At 35.9% G+C, this 17,070-nt stretch overlaps 1 protein-coding gene across 4 annotated transcripts in view; it reads right to left on the bottom strand.

Annotated features, from left to right (window-relative positions):
• Window positions 1-17,070, bottom strand: part of ATM (ATM serine/threonine kinase) — a 140,916-nt gene that overhangs the window by 105,015 nt on the left and 18,831 nt on the right. For all 4 annotated transcript variants that reach the window (XM_067038886.1, XM_067038887.1, XM_067038888.1 and 1 more), the window contains 9 exons: window positions 16,240-16,405; window positions 15,345-15,583; window positions 13,337-13,500; window positions 8,302-8,471; window positions 6,062-6,433; window positions 4,359-4,553; window positions 3,035-3,130; window positions 1,786-2,011; window positions 150-275 (listed from right to left, as the gene is read on the bottom strand). In XM_067038886.1, coding sequence (XP_066894987.1) covers window positions 150-275; window positions 1,786-2,011; window positions 3,035-3,130; window positions 4,359-4,553; window positions 6,062-6,433; window positions 8,302-8,471; window positions 13,337-13,500; window positions 15,345-15,583; window positions 16,240-16,405 — 1,754 coding nt within the window. The remainder of the gene's footprint in view (window positions 1-149; window positions 276-1,785; window positions 2,012-3,034; window positions 3,131-4,358; window positions 4,554-6,061; window positions 6,434-8,301; window positions 8,472-13,336; window positions 13,501-15,344; window positions 15,584-16,239; window positions 16,406-17,070) is intronic.

The raw sequence follows: 17,070 nt of genomic DNA, 5'->3' as shown, positions 1-17,070 counted from the left end.
ATACAATATCATTTCTTCTCAGACTGCATAAATGAAAAAGAAAGAGCTAACCTACATAAAAATTTGTTTTCCAAACAAATACACCAGTTTTCCCAGGAATATATTTCATTCAAATTAATCCAAAACATTATTGACATAAATCTTCCTACCTTGGCTTTCTGGAATAATTCTGATTTGTATGCTTCCTCTTCAGCTATTACACCCACATAACAATAGCAGCCGAGAACACCCACCAAAAGACTTGAACACCGGACAAGCGTTTCTGAATTTGAAGTCTTAAAGGAAAACCCAAATAAAAAATTTTTATATTTTGTAAGTCATTTCGAGTACTATTATCTTTTGTAAGAGCAAATTTTATGTACATATTAAAAAACAAAAGTTCAGTTAATTGAATTAATAGTGGCATAATTCTGATCAACTCTAAAAACATCTGAGGGATCCCTGCAGAGTTGTGATAACCAGGGTTCTCAGGAAAAACAAAAGTAGTATGTCCTAATGGCCAAGTAATATACCTCTTCTTAAAGTGGCTTAATGTACTGCACACACAAGCCCTTAAATATGTGAGGTAAGGAGGAAAGAAAAAAAAAAACCTGATAGGCAAATAAATGTCTGTAACTCTTAGACCATGAGTAGAAGTTAGATTCATAATAAGAGACATTAAAATGACATTTTGAGCTTCTAAGAAATAAGAACCTTGATTTATTCAGCTTTTTAGACTCCTCAGACTAGCACAAGGCATTTTTGCCAATAGATACTGCTTAACCAATTTTATAGAATTATGTAAGAATGTACAAAGGTTACACAGAAAAATAAAATTTTCATATTTTTCTGTTCCTATATCATATGAAATGTCATTTTAGGGGAAAACACGGAAGATCTCATTACTTTGTAATGAAAATGGTTACAACTATAATCCAGAAGTAAGTCAGTAATTAGGGGCAAGATAGAGCAAATAGGCACACTGTCTCTTCTTGGGCTCTTTGTATCATTAATTATGGCTACTGAATCAACTCCTTTGAGTAGCTTGTAGGTTTTATTTTAGTCAACAAATATTTTATCATTTATCATATAACTAAGCACTGCAGAAGATACAAAGATTAATAAAAATTATATATGCCCTTTAATGAGCTTCTAGCATAGTTTAAGAGATATTTGTGTATATGGTACAAAGAAGATGCTAAGTGTCATTTAAAAATAGAAATATTAAGTACTATTAAAATTAAAAGATGTATGGCTGAGATTATCTAAGAAAGGCTTTAGCAAGGATTTTGACATATGGATTATCTGAACACATAGAAATGGGTAGAAAGACACAGGAGTTTTGGCAAGAGAACAGCACACACGAAGAGAATTTGTGATTTTAAGAGGACAAAGGAAATGATATGTGAGACATTACTAAAGGAATATGGGTGACTGCTAGTTCATTTATTAATGACTTCTCCCTCTTCAACCAAAATCTATTAGATTAGATTAGATTATGTCCTCTTCTGTTACTGTAATATTTCCCTCCTCTGTATTGAGGTTCTTTTTCATCAAACAACCACTATGCTCAAAACCTTTATTACTACCCATCAACTCACACAAAGAATTCTACTTCTTTAATGTCTATGAGAATTCCTGGTAAAAGAAAATAGTCAAATTGTTTTTCTTCAGTTTTCCTTTTTTTCATGCTAAATTTTCCCTATATGTAGCCATGTGCTACTACTTTGCTTTTAAAATTAAGCTTCCTAACAGTCTACCAAAGTAGATTCAAATATAGGATTTAGTTTGTTTTGAAAATCTCACCTCAGATGAGTAATTATTTAGAAGCTGTTCTGACAATCCCAGAAGATAGCGATCCAGTGATTGCTTGAGATTTTGGTGGACAGAAAAGCCTACACTGGATTGGTGCTTTTCTGTAGTATGTTCTTTCACAATGGTTAAAAAATCCATCTTGTCAAAAGTTGTCTGAAGAAATAGTTCTTCAACTTCTGAGAATGAAGGTTCTTCTGTATCTTTTTGATGTTGCTCACTTCAAAGAAATAAGATTTTTAATTTGTAAAATCAAATTATCTATTATTTCACCTTCATATAGCAGCAATCTATTACAAATAAAAACATTAACAGCATCTATATTATTCAAAGACTGCTTACACAATTAGTGAATTATTCTTTTAAATGCTTCTCTTCTTTGGATTTTGATAATTACTTGTATAGAATTTCATTATTCAGTAGCAAATTTTACTAATAAACGGACAAAAAAATAAAAGTTACAGTCTCAAAGGCAAATTCAGAAAGTATTAAAAAAAAATAATTAACAACAGGGCTTCCCTGGTGGTGCAGTGGTTTAGAGTCCACCTGCCGATGCAGGGGACGCGGGTTCGTGCCCTGGTACAGGAGGATCCCACATGCCGCGGAGCAACTGGGCCCGTGAGCCATGGCTGCTGGGCCTGCACGTCCGAAGCCTGTGCTCCGCAACGGGAGAGACCACAACAGTGAGAGGCCCGCGTACCGTAAAAAAAAAAAAATTAACAACAGATATAAATACTAAGAATAACATTATCTGAAAACATTTCCTTTTTTTCACCTTAGATTTCTCCAAAATGTAGATCTTTTTTCATCTTATGCTCTCTGGAGGAAGAATAGGAATCTTCATGCCAGTGAATCATTTTCAGTCACAGTGATAAACATAAGCCTCTTGAGTCAATCAACTAAAATGAGGTTTTTAGATTTATTCTTGTTTCCCCTATCCTCAATTATCATTAGTTTTTAGCAGTCAGATTTTATTTGACATATAAAAATGGGTCACATCTTTAAAGAACTCATTTCCACATGATGTTTATGTTCTTAATATCCCATCATAAATATAAACTATAGAACATAAAGTACATTTATTGAATTAAAAGAAACTTTTCCCTTGCTAACAGTTATGATTTTTTAATTGACCAATTTAGTTCATAATTTTTAAGATGTAGCTACTATTCTGCTAAAATTATTATCTTTGTTAATTAAAGCTGTATCTTAAAATAACACAGAACTCTATTAGATAACATACCATTCTGGCACACTTTGGAAAAAATTCATTGCAGCTTTACAGTTTTTCATAGTGAGACTCACAAGAATTTTCTCCAGGGCAAGATGAGGAAAATTACTATAAAGTAAAATAAAAATCTTTACTTAGAAGACCAAAAGCCATTTAAAGCATTCTTAAACACCCAGGTTTAGCTATGAATATTGACCTCTAAAATTTGGATCCAAAATTTAAACTACTTTCATCTCTACTGAATTCCTTAACATCTGAAAACAGGATTTAAGGAGCACACATTTCATGTTACTATCATTTTCAACACTTCCTAGAAGCAGGATCATACTAAATTTTTAAAGAGCATAACAATTATGAAATAAAAGTAGGACTTCCCTGGTGGTGCAGTGGTTAAGAATCCACCTGCCAATGCAGGGGACATGGGTTCAAACGCTGGTCCGGGAAGATCCCACGTGCTGCAGAGCAACTAAGCTTGTGTGCCACAACTACTGAACCTGAGCTCTAGAGCCTGTGAGCCACAACTACTGAGCCCACACGCCACAACTACTGAAGCCCACGTGCCCTAGAGCCCATGCGCCGCAACTACTGAAGCCGGCACACTCTAGAGCCCGCATGCTACAACTACTGAAGCCCACGTGCCTAGAGCCTGTGCTCCACAACGGAAAGCCACTGCAATGAGAAGCCCGCACACCACAACAAAGAGCAGCCCCTGCTCATTGCAACTAGAGAAAGCCCACACACAGCAACAAAGACCCAACACAGCCAAAAAATAACAAAATTTTAAAAATAAAAAATTTTTTTAAAAAGGCATTAAAGTAAAATCACTAGGATCCAGAGGTCTGTCCTCCAATCACTCAGTTCCATTTACTGACTGTGGAAAGGTTAAGTGGGCAAGCTGCTCGCATCCTAGTGCTTAAGTCCCATTTTGCCTTTTTCTCATTTCTTCCCCTCATTAACATATTTTGCCTAGAAGATACTCTCATTATGATTCCAGGATATACATGAGTAAGATATATGTTCAGATGGACCTATTTACAGACGATCATAAAGAAACATAAGTGCTCAAAGAACTACATACATATTCTTCATGCACATCCCCCTTATTCTCACTGTCTAGGCAGAGAGACAAAACAAAGTAAAAGACCTTGGACAAAGATCCAGGCACAAAGATACAGAACACTATAAAAACAAAGGGACTGTTTAAACCTCTAGGACTAATTCTGGGAAATCCTGTATCATCACTGTAAAATAAAGCCATCTAATATCAAACAAGAAATGGAGGGCACCTTACAAAACAAAACAAAAGCCAGCAGCATGCTAACTGAACTCAAATTACCTGTGAAGAATTGGTGGCAGCTCTGCACTGTCTTCAAAGTCATCCTCTAACTGACGGAATAAGAGCCATTTCATTATCAATTCCTTTAAAGAAAAATTTCTGTTTACATCATATATATTCTTCTCCATTCCTGTTTTTACTGTTTCTGGAACTACACAGATGGTCAGTGCCAAAGTCAAACAGCATACTGCAGGACTACAGCAAAACAAAGGACAATTAATATTAAAAGTAAGCTCTTTGCATAGAAAACAAACTTATGGTTACCAAAGGGGAAAGGAGGTGGGGGAGGGATAAATTAGGAGTTTGGGATTAGCATATACAAACTATTATATGTAATTTAGAAAGTCATGTACCACAATGTTCATCGCAGCTCTATTTACAATAGCCAGGACATGGAAGCAACCTAAATGTCCATTGACAGATGAATGGATAAAGAAGATGTGGCACATACATACAATGGAATATTACTCAGCCATAAAAAGAAACAGAGTTATTTGTAGTGAGGTGGATGAACCTAGAGTCTGTCATACAGAATGAAGTAAGTCAGAAAGAGAAAAACAAATACCGTATGTTAACACATATATATGGAATCTGAAAAAAAAAAGGTTATGAAGAACCTAGGGGCAGGACAGGAATAAAGACACAGACACAGAGAATGGACTTGAGAACACAGGGAGAGGGAAGGGTAAGCTGGGACGAAGTGAGAAAGAAGCATGGACGTATATATACTACCAAATGTAAAACAGCTAGTGGCAAACAGCCACATAGCACATAGCACACGGAGATCAGCTCCATGCTTTGTGACCACCTGGAGGGGTGGATAGGGAGGGTGGGAGGGAGATGCAACAGGGAGGAGATATGGGGATATATGTATATGTATAGCTGATTCACTTTGTTATAAAGCAGAGACTAACACACCATTGTAAAGCAATTATACTCCAATAAAGATGTTAAAAAAAACTATTATATGTAAAATAGATAAACAACAGGTCCTATTGTATAGCACAGGGAACTATAATCAATATCCTGTAATAAACCATAATGCAAAAGAATATATATGTGTGAGTGTGTACATATATACACAGACACACACACACATATATAAAAAACTGAATCACTTTGCTGTACACCAGAAACTAACACAACATTGTAAATCAACTATACTTCAATTTTAAAAAAAGTAAGCTCTTTCAGGGACAGAGACCTTGTCTATCTTATTTACCACTGTGCCTCCAATGCTTAGGGCAGTGCCTGGCATGCTGCAGACATATAGTAAACTTCTATGGACTAAATGAACACAAAAAAATTCTAAAAAGTCTGACTACATTTGAGAAAATTCTTGATTAAGAACTATCTCTTATTATAACAGTATGCAGTACTAAAAAAAATAAAGTTTATGAAGATTGAGCAAAAAATTATTGTCAATTACAAATAAAAGAAATATAAACACCTAATTCTTTAAAACTGGCCTTAGTAATCTCTTCACACTTGAAACTAAATTACACTTATTTATTTATTAAGACTTCCCAGACAAACAACAAAAGCATCTGAAACAGAATTTAACATATCTTTAACTGAAGTTAGAAATTACAAAACTCGGGGGGGGGGGGTAGGAAATATATATATATATATATATATATATATATATATATATATATATATATATATGCTGCAAAATAGAATACAATCCATAGTCAACTTACCATGAAGGTCTGCAGGCTGACCCAGTAAATAACTTCCAGAATTCTCTGTCAACCTCAACTAAACTGCCTTGAATTATGGCTCCAAGTAAGCCAAAGTTTTCAGCTTGTATTTGTTCAGAACTTATACCACGAAAAGTAATAGACCAAATTTTAATCCAGAGTTTCAATAAATCTGACTTTTGAGAGCTTTCTAGGTTTGATTTCTTGCCTTGACACAATGCAACTTCCATAAGGCATCGTAACACATATGGTGTGCGTTCCCCATGTCGCTGTTGAGGTAGAAGCTGGTGTAGTATCATTAGTAATGGTGACAACTCACAGTTAGGTAAACTTGAAGGATATTTTGATATTAATTGAGTTGCAATCTGTAACCTAAAAAAAGTATAAATAATTTGAAAATTATTCAAATCCATTAAGAGGCTAAAAGAAAATATATAGATATAGTACTTTTATAATATCCTAATTAGAATATTATCATCATTTTCCAGACTACTCTCATAATAAACTGGCTCTTAATATTTATTAGGCCCTATTTCCTAAAGTGGCAAGAAGATTGAAAACATTTAGGCTAGCTGGGTAAGCTATCATATTTTGCTTACACAGTAACTTTAAATAACTAAATTACCAACATTCTACTTCTTTTTTTTTTTTTTTGTGGTACGCGGGCCTCTCACTGTTGTGGCCTCTCCCATTGCGGAGCACAGGCTCCAGACGCACAGGCCCAGCGGCCATGGCCCACGGGCCCAGCCGCTCCGCGGCATGTGGGATCCTCCCGGACCGGGGCACGAACCCGTGTCCCCTGCATCGGCAGGCAGACTCTCAATCACTGTGCCACCAGGGAAGCCCTACTTCTTATTTATCGCACACATCCCTGCTCTTTGGACACCAATAATATTCCTCTAGAACAGGAAAACAAAAACCCCCAAAAACTGTTTTCCCTTGACGTTAATTCAGTTAATTCAATAAGTATTTGCTGCGAGTTCTCTAAAATGCATGCTCCTCAAGAATAGGAACTATATCTTGTTCACCCTCTATCCCTTATGCTTGGCACATAGTAGGCGTTCAATAAATAACTTCACGAAGTGGACAAATTAAAGAATATGAAATTGGCAACATCAACTACAGAAAATTTAGCAATAGGTATCTAAATCAATACAATTTCCTCCCACAACTCAATTATATTTAAATATTACATCAACAGGGGAAAAATCAAAGAGCACTGTTAACAAAAGTATGACTGTAATCTACAAATTTCTAACTGTCCTTACGCAAGCTGCTTAACCTTTCTCAGTTGCAGTTGTCTTTTTGGTAAAGCAAAAAGGCTGAGCTGCATGAATTCTACAGATTCCTAACAGACATAATATTTTGTGATTCCAAAGAATTCCACAATTTATTTAATTACTTAAATAACTGCAAATGCTATATGAGATTAAAGAACAGAGCAAATGGAACTTCCTGGGTGGCGTAATGGTTAAGAATCCGCCTGCCAACGCAGGGGACATGGGCTCGAGCCCTGGTCCGGAAGATTCCCACATGCCACAGAGCAACTAAGCCCGTGTGCCACAACTACTGAGCCTGCGCTCTAGAGCCCGTGAGCCACAATTACTGAGCCCACGTGCCACAACTACTGAAGCCCGTGCACCTAGAGCCCATGCTCCACAAGAGAAGCCACCTCAATGAGAAGCCCACGCACCACAAGAAGGGTAGTCCCCACTCACTGAAACTAGAGAAAACCCTGTGCACAGCAACGAAGACCCAACGCAACCAAAAATAAATAAATAAATTTTAAAACAAGAACAAAGCAAATAGTAAAAAATAACCTTTATCATGGCATAAGGTCCAAATTATTCTGTGATTTCTGAATACTATTTTTAATTTCTTCCTAATTCTATTAGAAGGTGCCAAGCATGGTAAAATCTCTTTGTGTTGAGGTATATAACTCAGTGAATTCCATGAGGTACACAGTACCGATCGCCTACTCGCTTACCAAGCAGCCATTCTCCCTCTTCCTTACTATGTCAATATGCTTAGGAAAGAAGCCCTATTCCTGGCCTCCAGCAGATGAGCCATCATGGTGGTTGATCTCACATGTCCTAGTAATCACCTTCCTCTTTGTCAGTCATTGCTTTGGGAGTTACCTAGTTCTGGTCAGGCCAATGAGGTAAAGGAATCTACTGGGGGTCTTATGAGAAAAATTAATGAGACTAAAATGATATTGAAAAGAGAAAAAACTATTTTACCAAGGTACAACGTCAAAATCATTCTGTGACTTCTGAAGATGATCTTTTATTACTTCCCAGCCTAATTCTATTTTCCTCTTTTTGCAAGTTGCATTGTTATCACTAAATTCTCTTTGTGTGGTTGTGTAAGACTGAGAAATCTCCAAAGATCTAGTATCTTCATTAAAAACCTATAAAACAACAAAAGGAAAACTTATTTTTTAAATACTGCTATTGTTTCTAATAGTTCATTAGGAAAAAATGTTCCTTCTTAGATGAACATACAGGTTAGTCATAAAGCAAGAGTAATAAACTACAGAAATATATGAATATGAAAATAAGGTAACAAACATTTTGCAGACAGTAATGGCCCTCTAGAAAGCAGATATTACCAAGTAAGTTATTAGTTTTAGTTCCTGGGAAACTTTACTAAAAGCACCAAAACATCTAAAGGTAAAGCAAAAATCTCTATTTTCAAAGATATTAAATCATAAACTTAGTGTTAAGAAAATATTTGACATGTGAAATTATCCTAGGATGGTAACCAAATCTCTGGGGAAAAGTTTTACTTAAGAAACATTGTCTTGGGCTTCCCTGGTGGCGCAGTGGTTGGGAGTCCGCCTGCGGATGCAGGGGACGTGGGTTCGTGCCCCGGTCCGGGAGGATCCCGCGTGCCGCGGAGCGGCTGGGCCTGTGGGCTGTGGCCGCTGGGCCTGTGCGTCCGGAGCCTGTGCTCCGCAATGGGAGAGGCCACAGCAGTGAGAGGCCCACATACCACCAAAAAAAAAAAAAAAGAAACATTGTCTCATTCATTTACTTCTGCTCTGATCTTTATGATTTATTTCCTTCTACTAACTTTGGGTTTCATTTGTTCTTACTCTACCTCCTTTAGATGTAAGGTTAGGTTGTTTGAGAGTTTTCTTGTTTTCTGAGGTCAAACTTCCCTCTTAGAACTACTCTTGATGTGTCCCATAGGTTTTAGACAAATGAAACAAGAGACTAAAAAAATAATAGAAAAGATCAATGAAACTAAAAGCTGGTTCTTCAAAAAGATAAACAAAATTGATAAGCCTTTAGGAAGACTCATCAAGAAAAAAAAGGGAGACGGCCCAAATCAATATAATCAGAAACGAAAAAGAAGTTACAACTGACACCACAGAAATACAAAGGATCGTAAGAGACTACTACAAACAGCTATATGCCAATAAAGTGGACAACCTAGAAGAAACAGACAAATTCTTAGAAAGGTACTATCTCCCAAGACTGAACCAGGAAGAAATAGAAAATGTGAACAGACCAATAACCAGTAATGAAATTGAATCAATAATTTTAAAACTCCCAACAAACAAAAGTCCAGCAACATATGGCTTCACAGGTAAATTCTACAAACATTTAGAGACTTAACACCTATCCTGAAACTATTCCAAAAAACTGCAGAGGAAGAAACAATTCTGAACTATGAGGCCAGCATCACCCTGATATCAAAACCAGACAAAGATATCACAAAAAAAGAAAATTATAGGCCAATATCACTGATGAACATAGATGCAAAAACCCTCAACAAAATACTAGCAAAATGAATCCAACGATACAGTAAAAGGATCATACCCGGGACGTCCCTGGTGGCGCGGTGGTTAAGAATCCGCCTGCCAATGCAGGGGACACAGGTTCGAGCCCTCGTCCAGGTAAAGAGCCCACATACCGTGGAGCAACTAAGCCCATGTGTCACAACTACTGAGCCTGTGCTCTAGAGCCTGTGAGCCACAACTACCGAAGCCCATGCACCTAGAACCTGTGCTGCGCAACAAGAGAAGCCACCGCAATGATAAGCCCGCACACCGCAACAAAGAGTAGCCCCCGTTCTCCGCAACTAGAGAAAGCCTGCATGGCAATGAAGACCCACCCAACACAGCCATAAATAAATAAAAATTTATATATATAAAAAAAGGATCATACCCCATGATCAAGTGGGATTTATCTGAGGGATGCAAGGATTTCTCAATATTTGCAAATCAATCAATATGATATACCACATTAACAAACTGAAAAATAAAAACCATATGATCATCTCAATAGATACAAAAAAGCTTTTCATAAAATTCAACATCCATTTATAATAAAAACTTTCCAGAAAGCAAGCATAGAGGGAATATACCTCAGCGTAATAAAGTCCATATATAACAAACCCACAGCTAACATCATACTCAATGGTGAAAAGCTGAACGTATTTCCTCTAAGATCAGGAACAAGACAAGGATGTCCACTCTTGCCACTTTTCTTCAATATAGTTTTGGAAGTCCTAGCCACAGCAATCAGAGAAGAAAAAGAAATAAAAGGAATCCAAATTGGAAAAGAAGAAGTAAAACTGTCACTGTTTGCAGATAACATGATACTATACATAGAAAACCCTAAAGATGCTATCAGAAAACTACTAGAGCTCATCAAGGAACTGCATAAAGTTGCAGGATACAAAATTAATATACAGAAATCTGTAGCAATTCTATACATTAATGAAATATCAGAAAGAGAAATTAAGGAAACAATCCCATTTACCTTGCATTAAAAAGAATAAAATACCTAGAATAAACCTTTTGCCTACAAGAGACAAAAGACCTGTCCTTGGAAAACTGTAAGACTGTGATGAAAGAAACTGAAGACGACACAAACAGATGGAAAGATATACTGTGTTCTTGGATTGGAAGAATCAACATTGTTAAAATGACCATATTACCCAAGGCAATCTACAGATTCAATGCAATCCCTATCAAAATACCAATGGCATTTTTCACAGAACCAGAACAAATAACTTTAAAATTTGTATGGAAACACAAAAGACCCCAAATAGCCAAAACAGTCTTGAGAAAGAAGAACAGAGCTGGAAGAATCACATTCCCTGACTTCACACTATACAGACTACAAAGCTACAGTAATCAAAACAGTGTGGTACTGGCACAAAAACAGACACATAGATCAATGTAACAGGACAGAGAGCCCAGAAACAAACCCATGCACTTATGGTCAATTAATCTATGACAAAGGAGGCAAGAATATACAATGGAGAAAAGACAGTCACTTCAATAAGTGGTGCTGGGAAAACTGGACAGCTACATGTAAAAGAATGAAATTAAACGTCCTCTTATATCATATACAAAAATAAAATGAATTAAAGACATAAATGTAAGACTGAATACTGTAAAACTAGATGAAAACACAGACAGAACAACCTCTGACGTAAGTCACAGCAATACTTTTTTGGATTCCTCTCCTAAAGAAAAGGAAATAAAAGCAAAAATAAGCAAATGGGACCCAATTAAACTCACAAGCTTTTGCACAGCAAAGGAAACCATCCAGTGAATGAAAAGACAACTTACTGAATGGGAGAAAATGTTTGCAAATAATATGACCGATAAGGCATTAATATTCACACATATAAACAGCTCATACAGCTCAACATCAAACAAACAAACAAACAAACAACATTATTAAAAAATGGACAGAAGACCTGAACATACATTTTTCCAAAGAGGAAACGAAGATGACCAACAGGCACATGAAAGGATGCTCAACATCCTAATCATCAGGAAAATGCAAATCAAAACCATAATATCACTTCACACCTGTCAGAATGGTTATCATGGTTATCATGAAAAAGAACATAAATAAAAAACAGTGGCAAGGATGTGGAGAAAAGGGATCCCTCATACACTGTTGGGGGGACGTAAATTGGTGCAGCTAATGTGGAAAACACTATGGAGGTTTCTCAAAAAATTAAAATTACCATATGACCCAGTAAAATTCTCCTGGGTATATATCCAACAAAAACAAAAACACAAATTCAAAAAGGTACATGCACCCAATGTTCACAGCAGCATCAATTGCCAAGATATGGAAGCAACTTCAGAGTCCATCAACAGATGAATGGATAAAGATTAGTGAGTGTATATACATTATATATATATATAAAATGTATATACACATACACACACACACACAAAAGACTACTTACTACTCAGCCACAAAAAAAGAAAGAAGTTCTGCCATTTGCAGCAACACGGATAGACTTGGAGGGCGTTATGCTAAGTGAAATAAGTCGGACAGAGAGACAAATACTGTATGATATCACTTACATGTGGAATCTAAAAAACACAACAAACTAGTGAATATAACAAAAAAGATGCAGACTCACAGATACAGAGAACAAACCAGTGGTTACCAGTGGGGGATGGGGGGTAACAAACTACTGAGTGGGAGTTTATTGTAAGGAGGTATTATACAACACAGGGAATATAGACAACATTTTGTAATAACTGTAAATGGAGTATAACCTTTAAAAATTGCAAAAATTTTAAAATTTCTTCTATGGAGACAAAAAAAAAGAAACATTAAGCCATCAACTGATGAATGGGTAAACAAAATGTAATATATCCATACAATTGAATATTACTCAGCAATAAAAAAGAATGAAATACTGATTCATGGTACGACATGGAAGAACCTTGAAAACTTTATGCTTAGTGAAAGAAGCCAGACACAAAAGACCACACATCGTATGATTCAATTTATATGAAATGTCCAAAACAGGAAAATCCAGAGGCAGAGAGTAGATTGGTTGCTAGAACTGGAAGCAGGGAATTGAGGCCGACTGCTAATAGGTACAAGTTTGTTTTGCCAGTGATGGAAATGCTCTGGAATTATTGGTGATGGTTGCACAACAGAGTGAAAATGCTAAAAACCACTAAATTACACCCTTTAAAATAATGAATTTTATGTCATGTGACTTCTAAATCAGGAAAAAAACAAAGAAAGAAAACACATAGGGTTAGGATAATCTTATTGCCTGTACACAGTTTTCTTAAGAATGGAAAAGTTCATCATCAGTTTTCCCTAACTTTATACTTGCAAGATAGTTACCTCTTAAGTTAGAAGGGCAATGCTAAATATTTATGGTGTTTTGAAAGGAATAGTTACATGTACAGAGTAATTTTACAGGCTTTTTACAGGCCCAATAAAAGGAGAACTAATGGGAAATTTTAAAATGTGACAAGATCTACTATACCTGGTGACAAATATCTGCCATCAATTCAATCAAGTTTTCCTTGACAGCAATATTACGAGATCCTGAAGAATATTTCCCTCTGTTTCCTATATGACTTATTTCATTAACCAGCAGATCATACACATTGTATAAGATACTCTTCCACTTTCTTGATTCATAGGCACCTATAATTTTTAAAAATAATTAAATTAAAATATAATTTGTACGTACAATCCATTTGCACTGCCAACTCTCACAAAACTATTCAGCTGTTAAGGTGGAAACAACATTAGAAGACATCTGGTCCAGCCTATTTAGTACTTACTAATGGCTCTTCTGACAATATCCTTGACAAGCTCTACTTCATAATGATGTCCATTTCACACTCAGTTAACTGTATTTCGTAAAAAATTCTTCCATATTCTGATCTATCTCTAACCAATTCAATCAAAATCTCAATCAAACTTTCTTTAATTTCTTCTCTCCCCTAAAGCAAATTAATACTTTACCTCTTTTACATAAGGACCAACTTCTCTGTATGTCTTTAAGAGAAAAACATTACCAGTTCCTTCAACAAGTGTACAAACAGCATGTTATCCAGACTTATCATCATCCCAGTCATTTTCCCTAGACACACTCCAGTCAATTTATGTCCCTCTTAAAATGATGACTCTACAAAATCTGGTAAGCATAATATTCCCAACCGTGATCTAATGAGTATGGGGAACAAAGGGGCTGTTTCCTCCCACAAAACGAAGAACCTATTTAAAATCTATTAATGAATTTAATTAATTAAAGAACCTAATAAAATCTATTAATGTATACTAAAACTATATTAGTGTTTCTGACAGCCTCATCATCTGCCAATTTTCAATTCATCCTAAAAATGCACTTAACTAAAACCCTAAACATGTCTCACCATCTCTCTTTTTTTTTTTTTTTGCGGTACGCGGACCTCTCACTGTTGTGGCCTCTCCTGTTGAGGAGCACAGGCTCCGGACGCGCAGGCTCAGCAGCCACGGCTCACGGGCCCAGCCGCTCCGCGGCATGTGGGATCTTCCCGGACCGGGACACGATCCCGTGTCCCCTTCATTGGCAGGAGGACTCTCAACCACTGCGCCACCAGGGAAGCCCTCACCATCTCTTAATAAGCCTGATTTTCATTCTGGTGAGAGCTATGTGAAAGATGAAAAACTAAGGAAAGCCACCATCCTTTCACCTACAGTGGTTTCATGGGCTACAAATACATCTAACTATACATACTAGAAGAGTCCATGAAACATACACAGCTGCTTTTGATAAAAAGTGGCTACAACAGTTTTCCTCTATTTTAGCTATTATTCAATGAATCTCCTTAATAAGGTCATTATACTAGCCATGGTGAATTGGTTCAAAGGCTAGTACAAGCCAGATGCAAAACATAGCCTAAGCATGAGAGAACTCATTCAATTCCAGTTCCACCCAGTAAAGTTCCTGTCTACTGAATGGAGCTACATCATCCATGCAATACTCTTTTGGTGAAAGACAAACATAAAGGAATGAAGGGAGGATAAGTCATTCATTTCTGGTTTCCCTAGCAAATACGTATTTATCTTCCTTGGGAACTGACTAATCTGGCTGGTTCAATCCACATTTATCTATTTTATTTTCTAATAAAAGCAATATGTAGATAAACAAGATCCTGCCTTCTCTAAATTCTTTTACTCTTACAGTCTGTGTCACACCTCTTAGCACATAATTATTGCTGCATAATCAGCTCCTAGAGGGAATAGTGTCTCATATTTGTTTGTATTCCTCACAAAACGTAGCATTGTACTAAACAAATGGTAAGGTATGATATGATTTGCTAACTACCATAGCTTCAAATTTTTTTTAAAAAAGTGTGAAAAATATCCTCATGACTGACACTATTACCAAGCACAGCAATCCAGAGGAAGGTCATAACCTCCTATAACATACAGATTTCATACTTAACCCTCTATATTTCAATGAAGAAGCAAATTCAAAGTAGCAAAAACTTTCTTTATACCTTTTTCTTGAGTTTTTGCTCCCTTTGGATGATGGATATAAATTTGTAGTTGAAATAACTCAATAATTACTTCTTTTAAGGAATCATTAAGTCTATGTTGAGTCCAGATATAAAGTAAGGTAGGAAGAATTTCATCTCCTAATTCACATACTCGAATTCGAAAGTTAACAGCCAAAGTCTTGAGGAAGATAATAAATGCTGCTAAGATATGATTTAGACCTGCAGAGGTCTTTTCTTGTCTGTAACAGAAAATAAACAGACTTAATATAACAGGGGAAAATGCAGAAACTGATGACAGTAATGAAGTTGCATGCTGAAAGGAAAAAAGTTCTGATTTTCAAATAACAGTAGCCTTACTTTCAGAATTATTCAGAAAAATCATAGCAGCACTACTTAGCAACAACAAAAAATAGTTCCTATTTGGCATTGGGAGATCACTCCTGTTAGCTCTCTGCTGCTGAAACATTGCCTAAAATTATATAAAACTAATTTGTAATACCTACCATTTATAAAATATTTCACATTATAAATTGGGTAATGCCACACAAATATAAGATACTGATATTTCCAAAATATATTCCTATTTCATTTTATTCTTAGCACATTACACCTATCTTCAAAAATCAGGAAAATAAAAATACTTAGAGGCCATATAGCTTTTCCTGTTATTAAAAAAGGAAGACAGATCTCCCCACTCAAGAACATCATTACATGTTCTGCATATTGGATATTCAGGAAGTGTTGCACCTAACACTTTCCTTGGGAATCCACTAGTTCTACTATAATAGGCCAATGATGTTGTAAAGTTGGTAAAATTTAGTTACTGAATCTAAAACACAGTCTTGCAAAAAGATCAAATGGATTTCCAATACAAAACAAAAACAGATTAGATTACCTTGCATGCTGAATAGCCTTAGAAAAAAAATCCAAAAATTTGGAATTTAATCCATCAGTCTGCGAACAGCATCCTTTGGTCACAGCTTCAATTATTCTAGCCACCAAAACTCTATTAATGTCTTGTGAAGGTTTAAGATACAGCCGGAAGTACACAGAGAACAATTCTTAAAAAACAAACAAACAAAAAAAACATGTTAGTAGTGTTTTTAAAAAGAAAACTATCAAAACATTTAACTTAGATGTCACAATTCAATTAAAATTTCAATAATCCCACAGACAAAAGATTAAAAATTATACTAATTTATACTTAATACAGTAAGAGCATTCCATCAATATTTATTTTTATAAATTAAACTGCCTTCAAGACAGGAACTACAGGCAGCAGAGTATGTGAACACCAGTTTAAGAGCCAGATCTCAGATAAGCTACTTAACTTCTCTATTCCTAAATTCCTTCAGCTAGGCCTAACAAAGCACTTGACAGTGTACTCTCCACAGTTTTGTTTTGTTTTGTCTTAGTGCTATTTGATTAATAATGTGTGTAAAGTGTGTCAAGAACTGTGAAAGATCTGAGACTTTATGCTATTTGCAACCTAACAAATTAGAATGCCAGTTTCATGGATGTTGGCAGAAGACATGAAATTCCTGATCAGAGAAAGAGGACAATTTATTTCTCACAGCAATGATAGTAGCCAGAGTACCTTCATTTTTGCATAAATTCCTCAATCTCAAAAGCAATGTGAAGAGGGATAGGTGACACAGCGCAAATGATGAGCTACAATACAGGAGAGAAATCCCAAGCAATGAGCTGCAAGCAAACCTGTCCTTTG

Source organism: Kogia breviceps, chromosome 7, assembly GCF_026419965.1.
Source record: "Kogia breviceps isolate mKogBre1 chromosome 7, mKogBre1 haplotype 1, whole genome shotgun sequence".
Taxonomy (NCBI): domain Eukaryota; kingdom Metazoa; phylum Chordata; class Mammalia; order Artiodactyla; family Physeteridae; genus Kogia; species Kogia breviceps.
This window is presented reverse-complemented; position numbering and strand designations above follow the sequence as displayed.